Consider the following 12,774-nt stretch of genomic DNA (forward strand, 5'->3'; position numbering starts at 1 on the left):
GGTGTATAAAATAAACACCCGTATCAATATAGAATTCTCAGAAGACGCACACTTGAATTTGCTTTTGACACATGTATTATATAATGACGGGTAAAAGTTATTATTCACGTATGAAACTGGAATGTGTGTTTGTAGTGAATGGAAGAAATAATATGTACAGAAGAGCCTTAGAACGTTATACTTCCCATATTTCTTCACCATTGGTCGCTTATGCAGTTGACTTGAAACGCAGACGGATCTTCTTTGACAAAGACGATATATTGCAGAGATTTTTGGAGTAATTATATATTTGGTTTGTTGGTAATGGTTTTCACGAACACGACAATATTTGTAGAATCAGTTTTGAAGAATATTCTAGAAGATTCGAACCATTCTCTAAAGACACCAACATTTATGGCCTCATTTAACTGTTTGTACTGTCGAGGTGTACTATCATCAGTCTGCGTCTCTTTCCACCTGTGATGGTGGATTTAAACCATAAAATAAAATATTTCAAAAAGGCTTTCCATCTTGCCGAAATGTACTGGCTGAATATAAAATCGCTTCGTTCTATTGAAATAGACTTTTTTTAATGCTTTTTTCAGCGAAAACATTTATTTCGTTAGTTTCCAAAAGGGAATACGACTCAGGGTAATCGCGACTTTGTCTACTGTCGAAAATTTTATTCTAAAGAAGAATTGATGCACTTTTATTCGATGTTTTGCTTTCAAATGATTTCCTATTTGAAATTTTGATATTCTTTGAGCTTTACGTGCTATTTGAAACTTAGATATTTGATACATAGAGCTTTTGGTTTGTCCAAACTTTTTTCTATTATGGTTATAGTTATAAGAAATAAATAAAAGATCGAAACCTTGTATTAGTTCATATACATTCATGAAAATTTCAGGAAATATGTAGATTATTCTGTAATAATATTTAAAATGACAGAATCAAGTTTCCCATTAAGAATTAGATATTACTCTCTGGTACGAGTACGATTTCCGTGGCGCCTGGATTTGTCGCCAGTTTGTAAATAAAATTTTTCGATATCTCGCTTCGTTTTCGAGATATCGATACTTGAAGTTGGAAAAATTTATTTTTATTTAATATTTGTCTATATCAACCTAACCTAACCCTTCTCGTGGTGCACTTTGAGTGTAAAAAGTTCAAAAATCGTGAATTTTTTACAGCCAAAATTGTCTAAAACAATTTTCCTTCGCGTGATGATTATTTTAATTTTATTTTATGATTATTTTTTTCTTACGGGGGGTTTTTCCTCCTCCACCCCACAGATTAGGCTGCGAGGAACGGATGAGTTTGGAGAGGGAAGATTGGGGGCAGATAAATTCGGAGCGGGTAGATTTGGAATTGGATTTTTTACAGTCATTTTTCTTATTCGGTTGTTTTTGTCGTTAAAAATAGGATAAATGATGCAAAAATAATTGCTAGACTTTTCCAGGATAATTGTGAAATACTACAGTAGTCTGACTTTTCAATTATAAAACAAACAAATAACTTTTGAAACCATTCAAAACGTACTGTTTTCTCTAAAGAAGATATTTTTACATTAAATTACTAATTAAATCTCCAAACTATCATTACATATGAAAAACAACCGACAATTCTTCATGAAACATCACAGAGTGATGAAAGTTATCAAAAATGGATCATTTTGTTATAAAAATCTGTTTTTTCAATATAATTTTGGAGTATCATGGTAAATAATATAAAAATTAAATAAAAAATCTTTTGTTTATTGAATTACAAGATTTGAAATGACAAAATATTCATTTGAAACGAATTTTGAACTAACGTTTGATTATAACTTTAAGTATCGATATCTCGAAAACTCTAAGTGAGATATCAAAAAATTTCATTCTCCATTTTCAATTTATTTTGGCCTAATTAAACCGCTGTTAAATCGCGGCGATACCTAAATCGTACTCTTCCCCAAAAAAAGGACTATAATATGATATTCCTGCGATGTATAGTTGTAGAAAAAGTATAATACTCTACTTGCGTGTAGTGATGGATAGATACACAATCATCTTCCTGAGTAATACTCGTCAGTACTCACCCATTGAATAATATACTTTAAAATGACGTTGTCGATCGGTATCGTTAAATGGAAGTTAACCTACAGCACCAACGAATGAGTTCACATTTATATACCGAAAAAGGCAAAGAGGTTGATCAGCTCTCGTGCAAGCCGACATTGAAACTCATTTGTAGGCTATGCGTGCCTCGAATTAATTTCATCAACTTAGTAATTGTTCGACTGGCTTTTATATTTTACTATTGACAATAATGTTCGTCATTGATTGAACCATTTACGGACGATTTATCTCGAGTTAAATCGATTACAGCGTCGTTGCAAACCAGTTAAAAAATGGAGTATTGGTTCACATGATATATCGCTGAATAATACCATGTATAAAGGGTGTCCTAAAATTACAGCGATTACAGTTTTCAAAAGGGTTAACCATCAAATGATCACTTTGAAATTTGGTATCAATAAACTCTAGGAAATCATGAATAGATTGAAGGTTGAATAATGCTACCAAATCATTTAAACTTTTTGTTGAACTCTAGTTTAGTTTCATATATCACATTCTCTTCGAAATGATCGTATAACACCAACACGTCGAAAGTATGTGCGTACTGAAGAGAATATCGCTGCCGTGAACGAAAATATTGAAGAAGATCGGAATTTACGATTAGTTGCAGGAAAAACGTGGATAAAATCGGGATTAAAGTCACAAGACCATCATACGCGTCATTCTTTCATCGAATAGACTCTATTGCAGATAAAAACTTATCCCATGAAGTGAAATTAATCCACAAAAGACCCTATAGACTGGTAATAAAAATGAACTATCATCATTGACTTATTGAGGTCCAAATTCTGTTTGGTTCTAAAAATGGATTCGTCAAATGGGCTCTAAAGTCGTGTCACTTGTCTTCTCTCACATCGTTACGTTCCTAGGATATTATTTTGTTTAGCAAATGGCTTTTCCAATGTTGCTGGCACAAACTTTGTCTGTCCTGTCTCAATCAAAGTGAAAATGTGTCTCTATTCATATGAATCAAAACAAAATTTCCTACAACTCGATAGAAATAATCATTATGACTAATATTTCAAAGATCGTCCTTTTACCAATTGGTAAAAAATAAGTTTAGTGTTTTTATTTTGGGATAGGCTATAAGTCTTGAATAGAAGGTTACTAAACAGCTTGAAAATCGACGTTTCGGTCATCACATATATCATAAATAAAAAATAAATTTAAACAAATATAGGAAACCGAAATAAAGTTTTTGAAGAGGTCTAGATGGAATCCAAAACACTTTATATCTTAGTAGTACCTGGTACTTTACATTTATTTTCTCTGCTTCTACTCTGTGAAATTCCATCGATTTTTTTATAATCTCACGTTTTTTTAAAAAAACTTTTTGTGCAATTTGTGATAAATTTTCAAAAATAACTAATTTGTCATAAATTAATAAACAATTTATCAGATTCAAATTACACTTACGGTTACTTTTCGACATAATCACCGAAGAGATTAAGACATTTGTTATATCGGTGGACAAGCTTTTCAATACCCTCTTCAAAGAGTACAAACAGACCTTGAAACTTCTGGAAATTTCGTAGACAAAGCAGTAATGGTGAATCTGCGATTTTATTTAACCATTCTGTCAACTCGTTGAACCAGGTCATCTGAAACGACAGATTTGTGTCCTTGGCCCCCTTTCATTACGGCCATCTTTAAATTTTCGACACCACTCACGCACAACACCATCACTCGTGACTTTTTTCCAATACACATGACTCATTTTCCGATGGATTTCCGCAGCACTATTGCCTTCAGCTTGTAGAAAACGAATCACACTTCGCAATTACTTACTTACGTGGCTGCAGCACAACGCCGACTGACGACGCTTGAATATCAACAATAGCGAAGTGTGTAGTGCGAGAGCTTCGCAGTCGCCTACAGCTTGTTTGTTTTCCAGGCAAAATCAACATCATTTTATGATGAGCTAGCTTCTTCAATGTCTTTTTCTAAGGATTCAGATATATGTTTAAACATTGAAGAGTCAGGCGAACAATACACTGGATGTTAAACACAACTAGTACTTGGATAATGATACGTATCTCGATTTTTAGTGTACAAACCGTTCACGTTCACGCTACAAAAGTTATAACAGTCTAAGAGATGATTTCGTGGTTCTCTCCAAATTTAAATATTCGAAACATAGTTGGGTGCCCAAGACAATTCATATTTATCAAAGGGCATCCCAAAATAGTCAAATCAATTCTGATATAACTTTTCTGCAATCAACCAAAAATTATCTTGATAGCTCTGTTATAGTCTATTCAATTCTTTCCTTCCAGGTCCTTGAAAGCAAAGTTCAAAATTAGTGTTTCCTTTCTAGGTATTTGAATTGTCTACATCGACTAATTCGTTCTATCGGCAGTAGTATCTTCGAACTGTACTATAAAATGCGCCTGATATAAAATGATGAAAAATAAATTAATTCGAGCGGTTAAAAAATTTTTGAGAATAGATTTGATAAAAACATTATTAACCACGCAATTCGCGGCAACAGACTAAAAGTTAAATATTGTAAACTGGTGTGATACCCGCCGCTAATGAGTTGGATTTCCCCTTTTTGCAGTCCCCGTTCTCTTTTAAAAGCTTTATCAAATTATTATCAATATCAACCTTATCAATATCAAAAATATGTTATTTTTTATCGAAATATGATTAGTATATCTCTGAAACCAATAAATATACACAAACACAAAATTAACTGGTATGTTTAAATTAGTTGTAGCCAAAAGAGTAAATGATCGGGCATCTCCCCAACTGCGTTGTTCTCGACGAATTTAATCGTTTCGTTATATTTGTGTGTATGGTTGTTGTAAGCGCTGGTGTATCAGTTTCTTTTTTTGTTTTTTCGAGTGGAACGGATAATGATTTTTGTGATTTTAATTTTATTGTGGTTAACGTTGTGCTATTGTTATTTTTGTCGATCTAATTACCCGCTTTCTAATATAAATAATAAGGTAAATAACAATTATAATACTTTTTTTTTCAAATCGATTTCGATATTATAAACTGACCAAAAACGTATTATATTGGTAGAAAATGAAAAACTTTATAGCATTCCGACTAAATGTTTGCAAAAAAACAAATATTTAATCATGTTTTGTAATCTAAAATAAACTTTTTTGTCCAAATTTATGAGAACAAAAAAAAATAATATTTGACACTATAGGAGGATCAAATAATAGTTACTAGCTTTTACCCGCGGCTTCGCTCGCATCGAATCCATTAAATAAGTATCAGAAATCATTATAATAGAAAAGAACGAACTCTGTAGCTATTTTAGATCTTTGAATGTAGAAAAATTGCCAAAAACCTACAAAAATCCATAACTCCACATTGAATGTCCGCGCCTAGATCCTCTCCAACTCAACCGATTTAAGTGTTCAAAAACTCAAAAGAAAGCAGATGTCTCAGCGAGGAGTGTTCTTAAACCAAAACGAACTCTGTAGCTATGTTAGAACCTGAGATATAGATCTTTGAATGTAGAAAAATTGCCAAAAACCTACAAAAATCCATAACTCCACATTGAATGTCCGCGCCTAGATCCTCTCCAACTCAACCGATTTAAGTGTTCAAAAACTCAAAAGAAAGCAGATGTCTCAGCGAGGAGTGTTCTTAAACTAAAACGAACTCTGTAGCTATGTTAGAACCTGAGATATAGATCTTTGAATGTAGAAAAATTGCCAAAAACCTACAAAAATCCATAACTCCACATTGAATGTCCGCGCCTAGATCCTCTCCAACTCAACCGATTTAAGGGTTCAAAAACTCAAAAGAAAGAAGGTGTTTCAGCGAGTGTTCTTAAACCAAAACGAACTCTGTAGCTATGTTAGAACCTGAGATATAGATCTTTGAATGTAGAAAAATTGCCAAAAACCTACAAAAATCCATAACTCCACATTGAATGTCCGCGCCTAGATCCTCTCCAACTCAACCGATTTAAGGGTTCAAAAACTCAAAAGAAAGCAGATGTTTCAGCGAGGAGTGTTCTTAAACCAAAACGAACTCTGTAGCTATGTTAGAACCTGAGATATAGATCTTTGAATGTAGAAAAATTGCCAAAAACCTACAAAAATCCATAACTCCACATTGAATGTCCGCGCCTAGCTCCTCTCCAACTCAACCGATTTAAGGGTTCAAAAACTCAAAAGAAAGCAGATGTTTCAGCGAGGAGTGTTCTTAAACCAAAACGAACTCTGTAGCTATGTTAGAACCTGAGATATAGATCTTTGAATGTAGAAAAATTGCCAAAAACCTACAAAAATCCATAACTCCACATTGAATGTCCGCGCCTAGATCCTCTCCAACTCAACCGATTTAAGTGTTCAAAAACTCAAAAGAAAGCAGATGTCTCAGCGAGGAGTGTTCTTAAACCAAAACGAACTCTGTAGCTATGTTAGAACCTGAGATATAGATCTTTGAATGTAGAAAAATTGCCAAAAACCTACAAAAATCCATAACTCCACATTGAATGTCCGCGCCTAGATCCTCTCCAACTCAACCGATTTAAGGGTTCAAAAACTCAAAAGAAAGCAGATGTTTCAGCGAGGAGTGTTCTTAAACCAAAACGAACTCTGTAGCTATGTTAGAACCTGAGATATAGATCTTTGAATGTAGAAAAATTGCCAAAAACCTACAAAAATCCATAACTCCACATTGAATGTCCGCGCCTAGATCCTCTCCAACTCAACCGATTTAAGTGTTCAAAAACTCAAAAGAAAGCAGATGTCTCAGCGAGGAGTGTTCTTAAACCAAAACGAACTCTGTAGCTATGTTAGAACCTGAGATATAGATCTTTGAATGTAGAAAAATTGCCAAAAACCTACAAAAATCCATAACTCCACATTGAATGTCCGCGCCTAGATCCTCTCCAACTCAACCGATTTAAGGGTTCAAAAACTCAAAAGAAAGCAGATGTTTCAGCGAGGAGTGTTCTTAAACCAAAACGAACTCTGTAGCTATGTTAGAACCTGAGATATAGATCTTTGAATGTAGAAAAATTGCCAAAAACCTACAAAAATCCATAACTCCACATTGAATGTCCGCGCCTAGCTCCTCTCCAACTCAACCGATTTAAGTGTTCAAAAACTCAAAAGAAAGCAGATGTTTCAGCGAGGAGTGTTCTTAAACCAAAACGAACTCTGTAGCTATGTTAGAACCTGAGATATAGATCTTTGAATGTAGAAAAATTGCCAAAAACCTACAAAAATCCATAACTCCACATTGATTGTCCGCGCCTAGATCCTCTCCAACTCAACCGATTTAAGGGTTCAAAAACTCAAAAGAAAGAAGGTGTTTCAGCGAGTGTTCTTAAACTAAAACGAAATCTCTATCTTGTATAGAACCTGAGATATTGAGGATAGAACGTGTGTATGTGAAAAGCTCCCGTAAGTAATGTACAGGGGGAAATCGCATTTGAGTATAACTTGAGAATGGTGAAAATTAGATGAAATCCGATGGTTGATGGCTGATCTGTGCATCAATACCTTCCATTGGAAAAAAAAATTAAGCAAATCGGTTGGGTAGAACGCCTGAACGGACTCGGAATGAAAATCATCAATTTTTTTAGTAATAGTTATTTATGTAAAATAGTGAATGAAGTAATACTTGTGTTCACGAGTAGGACGGTTGAATTATTAAGAGAGGGCTTAGGATGGTTATTCGTTCATTGTCCAAAGATATGATCCGCGGTCTCAATCTTCCCTAGTTTACGAATGCAAAATTTAACCACGTGGCAATTGAATTATTCATTTGATTCAAATTATTGTTCGATGTGCTATATTTTATGTGACTTATGAAGAAAATCAATTATTATTTTCAGGATGAACTCTCCGAAAAATCTCTATTGGCGACCAAGAAAGACGAGTTGGATGCGGCGTCCAGGCATTGGAAATCGAGAGTGGAAAAATCCGACGCCCAGAAATTTTCTGTGGCTGGAAAAATGAGCGAGAAAATACGAGATGCTGTACCAACAATAAATATTCCAACCACAAACGACAGCAACAAGAAAATACCTCAAGCGAAAAGGTTCAAATTGAAAGAAGGTGAGGCGAATATTTACTTTGAATCTCAATACTTTATATACGCGGGTTAATAAAAAAAAACATGCTTTACATAAAAATCAATTCCGGACTCAAGTTAGTCCTCTTTTGGTATATAATAGAGTAGTAGAATTTTTATGGGGTCGTTTGTAATCTACCACACTGATAGACCTAATAATATTGTTTGATGGTCAATAAAAAACAATTCTAATATTTAGTGTATTTTTATTGTTTGTTCCTGACGTCATCGCTCAAAGGTGATTCGTCTTATTTTATTCCACTAATAAATAATGAATTGAAATAAAAAAAATCGTTTCGGGATGTTTTTATTTTACTGTTTACACTAGTCCAATTGGGGAATTAACCTCAAAATCTCACTAATTATCCTCTATTCTGTTCAAAAACATTTAAAATGGGAAAAAATTACGACAGCATAGGTATCTGGAATCAACTTAGACTCATCCCTTCCCTGACGTGAGATTGTCGCAAAAAACTGAATTTTTATTTATAATGTAAAAAAATAATGAATTCACAGATGAAAACAAAACTTTTTTAAAATTATGACTCAATCTATGGAGACTCGTATACTTTTTCGATTGAAATAATTGGACAAATGTTATCTGGGATATCTGGTAGTGCTGGAAGACAATCACGGGAAAGAATTGTCTGCACTGCAGCTCTTTAGCACGACGCTTGACTACACGGTGATTCCTGACTACGGCTTCTCATCGAATCGCATGAAGAGCTGATCTGTGCTTCTCTGCACCTTTACACAACCTAAAACTGATACATACCACGTTGCACATTTGCGAAGAGATTCCTCCACAGGTAGAGTAGATCAGAGATTGGAGCCGTGCAGTTTTTAGTGTAGTGTAGTGTACATTCGTACTATCCTAGTAATAAAGTCATGTTCCGAGTTGTATTTTCCGAATCGCTCCCGTAATAATGAATTTATGCGTTACTCTATGAACGTACTGCTTAAAATGAAAGCTATACTTGGATTTATAAATGTATACATTAATAATATTATCACTGACGTGTAAAAAAAATCGTCTTTGATTTGATGGTATTATTTTCGATTAAGATCACATCAAAAATTAATTTACGTCCAGAGGCAACGATGTGGAAAACAAATAATTTAATGATGAGATTCTCGTTTATATAATTTTGAATCCAGAACGTTGAATTTCCGAAATGGTTTTTCTAAAATATACCTATCGACGTTTATAAGATGTACCATTTGTGGAACACGAATATTTGTATACTGAATTCAAATTTCTGTAAATGCCTTTCGAAACTAAAAATATTATTTATATTATTGTAATAGTAAAAGATAAAGGCTTTCAGAATACAGAATACATCTGATGTTTTTACTCATTGTAACCATCCCACTCATAATTTTTATTTAACTGTAATAAGTTCATGAAATTTGAAAGTTTATATCAGTTATTCGGATACATCTAACCGATAGAAGATTCACTGAAGCATCCGGTACGTACGGGACGTCTTCCGATATCCCATCGACACTTTCATTGGTTCTTCATTAATAATACCGCGTTTACCTACCTTATAATGCAAACATTTTCTTTAAAGAACAAACTATTTACACCAAAACTCACAATTACACTGTTTGAGACGCGTTTCGATAACCAAGTTATCATCTTCAGAGACTGATAAACTGTTTACCTTTTGAAGATGATATCTTGGTTATCGAAACGCTCGTCAAACAGTGTAATTGTGAGTGTTGGTGTAAATAGTTTGTTCAGTACGAATATCACCAACGGTTCCAGAAATTTCAGCTCAGTCCTTCTCTTCATGATACTACTTTCCGATTATATTTACATAAATATTAAAACTAATCTATCTTCTCCACTTCACGATATATCTAGCTTCATTTGGCAGAAATTGCTATATATTTATATTTTTTATGTTCCTTAAAATCTTGGTAGTACCAATTCTCTTATTTATTCTTTGTACATCTTCCGTATTTATGATTTGATACTACTACTATCCACTGGCGCTACGGCCTTCAAGAGCCTAGACCTCGTCCGCCACATTCCTCTAGACATCGTGGTCCAACTCTTGGCGTTCTTACACCTAGTTCCCGAAGATCCTGTTCGACATCATCCAGTCATCGTTTGCGCGGTCGTCGGCCATTGGGCTTCTGCCGGTACGCTTTGCGCATCCCCCGCTCCTCAGGCAGCACACGCTCCAAGTGACTTCTGGTTGGGGTCTTCTTAGAGCCGATAGCTCGGTGTTTGTACCGCAGCGTCACACGCTCTGCTCGCACACTGGCCCATGTATTCGGTGTAAAATTCGCACCCACGTATTGAGCAGTCGCTTCTCGCTTTATTATTTTATTTTCCTTCTTGTTTTGTCAAATATGACTTCGGTAATTGGAGTTTCCATGCAATTAAATTATTTCCTACGAACGACTGATGTTTTTCCTGAGTGTTGTAGATATAAGTTGTTTGAATATCTCTATTTAGAGGTACTCTATTTCATTCATATGAAAAGTCAAGTGATTTTGAGAGGCATTGTGATTGTTTTTCTTGAAAAAAAATCTATAAATCAATCAAGACAGCTATTGTTACTTATTAACTACATCTGTGGTCGAAGTTTGTATGTTCCAATAACTCTTGTGAAAAAAACAAAAATATATACAAAAAAAAACATAATTTAATAAAATAGTATGAGAAATATGTTTGTATCAGCCTTTTTTATGTTAGTTTTGTGTGTCTTTATAGAGACACATGATAGTGGCCGCCATTTTAAGCCAAACTCGGCTGATTAAGTATTTGTTCTTCCCATAAAATCGTAATTTATATTCATATTACTGAGCCCTTGATTAAGTAAGTTTAGTAGAGTAAATAGCTAAGATTTAGAAAATATAAATTAAGATTTTATGAGAAGAACAAATTCTAAATTGGCCAAGTTTGGGTTAAATATGGCGGCCACTATCATATGGCTACACTGTCTATAAAGACCCATCGCGCCATCTATGAATGTAACCTCCGTAGAACAATGACCTCAAACGATTCTTTGTATTTTGTCTTTTTGCTATTTACGTATTATTACTTACCTTAATGTTGAATTAATTCTATAAATGCAGCTTTCAATGTACAATAAATATACAAAATAATAATTATAAATAACCGACAAAATCCACGGCGTGATTTGATTGATACAATTTTTTTTTATTCAAGAAAAATGAAATAAAATCCACCCATTAACAATATTTCAAAAACAATTTTTTGATATATGTCAGTTTTCCCACCAATTACAGTAAATAAATATAATATTATATGACTCAAGTTGATAATTAGATAAGATAAAAAAAACTTACTTATAAATACCTATTTGTCACAGAGGTATTTATACATTTTCGAGTGAAATATGAAATGTATTACGATTACAATTGTAAGTATTTATTGTTATTTTAAATTCTAAAAATCAAAACATTATAAAATCTACTCGAAAAGGTCATTAATAATACTCCAAACAAGGATAATCTATTGATACAATGTTAAACTGAAAATAACTAACATAACCTCTAATATCACGATTTCCGCTTCTTTTTGCCGAAGAAATTAATGTTTTACCAAGCTATGCTTCCAACCTCATTAATTTATATAAATTATTCATTATTTCACGACTCGATCTATTCAAAATTGATATATGTAATATATTTACTTATGGGCGTTCTGATTACAAATGGTTACTGCTAATAACTACCAGACATTCAAAGCTCAAAGACAAGATGTAACTTTAGTCATTGTTGACATGACATTTTTGCGGAATCTACGGCTATACACGGTTCCTAATAACTGCTCTGTTTGAATACTTAATCGTCACCATACCGACGACGGTTGTTTGACTTTAATTTTATTTTCTCTGCAGGTCCTATTTCAACGCCGACCTCGCCCGAAAAGAATGGTAATTATGATCTCACTAGAAGTAAATCACTTTCGTATCCATCCAGTTACATATCAAAACAAGGTAAAGTAAAATATTTTCAATGTCTTTCTTTCGTCTAAACTACAACCACAACTGTAGGAATCATTCTTATTTTAAATATTAGCGAAATTAGACTCAATAATGACCGGAATTATTTTAAGTGAACCATTTAATTACCAATTTTTTTTCAAAACTACATTTTTCCCTTCAAAATATTCTCCATTACGACTAATAGATTTACCCATCGGTGCCGAATTGGCTGGCTGGTCCTATCTTCTTTAATAAGTGGGGTTATGTCAGGCGAGTAAGATGTTTAGGATAGCGTAACCAAAAACAGTTGAACGTTTTAATTTGTAGGAGCGTAGTCATAGTGGAACAACCTGTCTATCCAAATACCAAGTATCTAACCTTGGTCACAAACCCTACATGAACTACGAAATTGGCAATTTGATATTAGACCTTTGACATTAAAATCTGGTTAAGTTTCAAGCTGGTTTTTCAAACAAGATTAAATCGATATTCTGTCTGATTGTCACTCAGAGCATGAGGAACATTGAACTTCGTATCAACTCGGTTCAGTCTCAAAGTTTTAGATGAAATTCCCTGAATAGGGCTCCAAAATAACTTACTACTTAATGACAGTTGATAAACTGTCCCTCGTCGGTCTATGAGCATAATATCTC

The 12,774-nt window shown here is 33.8% G+C and overlaps 1 protein-coding gene across 3 annotated transcripts in view; it reads left to right on the plus strand.

The window, feature by feature from the left end:
* LOC130444644 (uncharacterized) overlaps window positions 1–12,774 on the plus strand; it is a 132,600-nt gene that overhangs the window by 105,014 nt on the left and 14,812 nt on the right. For all 3 annotated transcript variants that reach the window (XM_056779896.1, XM_056779894.1, XM_056779897.1), the window contains 2 exons: window positions 7,915–8,137; window positions 12,035–12,133. In XM_056779896.1, coding sequence (XP_056635874.1) covers window positions 7,915–8,137; window positions 12,035–12,133 — 322 coding nt within the window. The remainder of the gene's footprint in view (window positions 1–7,914; window positions 8,138–12,034; window positions 12,134–12,774) is intronic.

This window comes from Diorhabda sublineata, chromosome 5 (assembly GCF_026230105.1).
Source record: "Diorhabda sublineata isolate icDioSubl1.1 chromosome 5, icDioSubl1.1, whole genome shotgun sequence".
NCBI classification, from domain to species: domain Eukaryota; kingdom Metazoa; phylum Arthropoda; class Insecta; order Coleoptera; family Chrysomelidae; genus Diorhabda; species Diorhabda sublineata.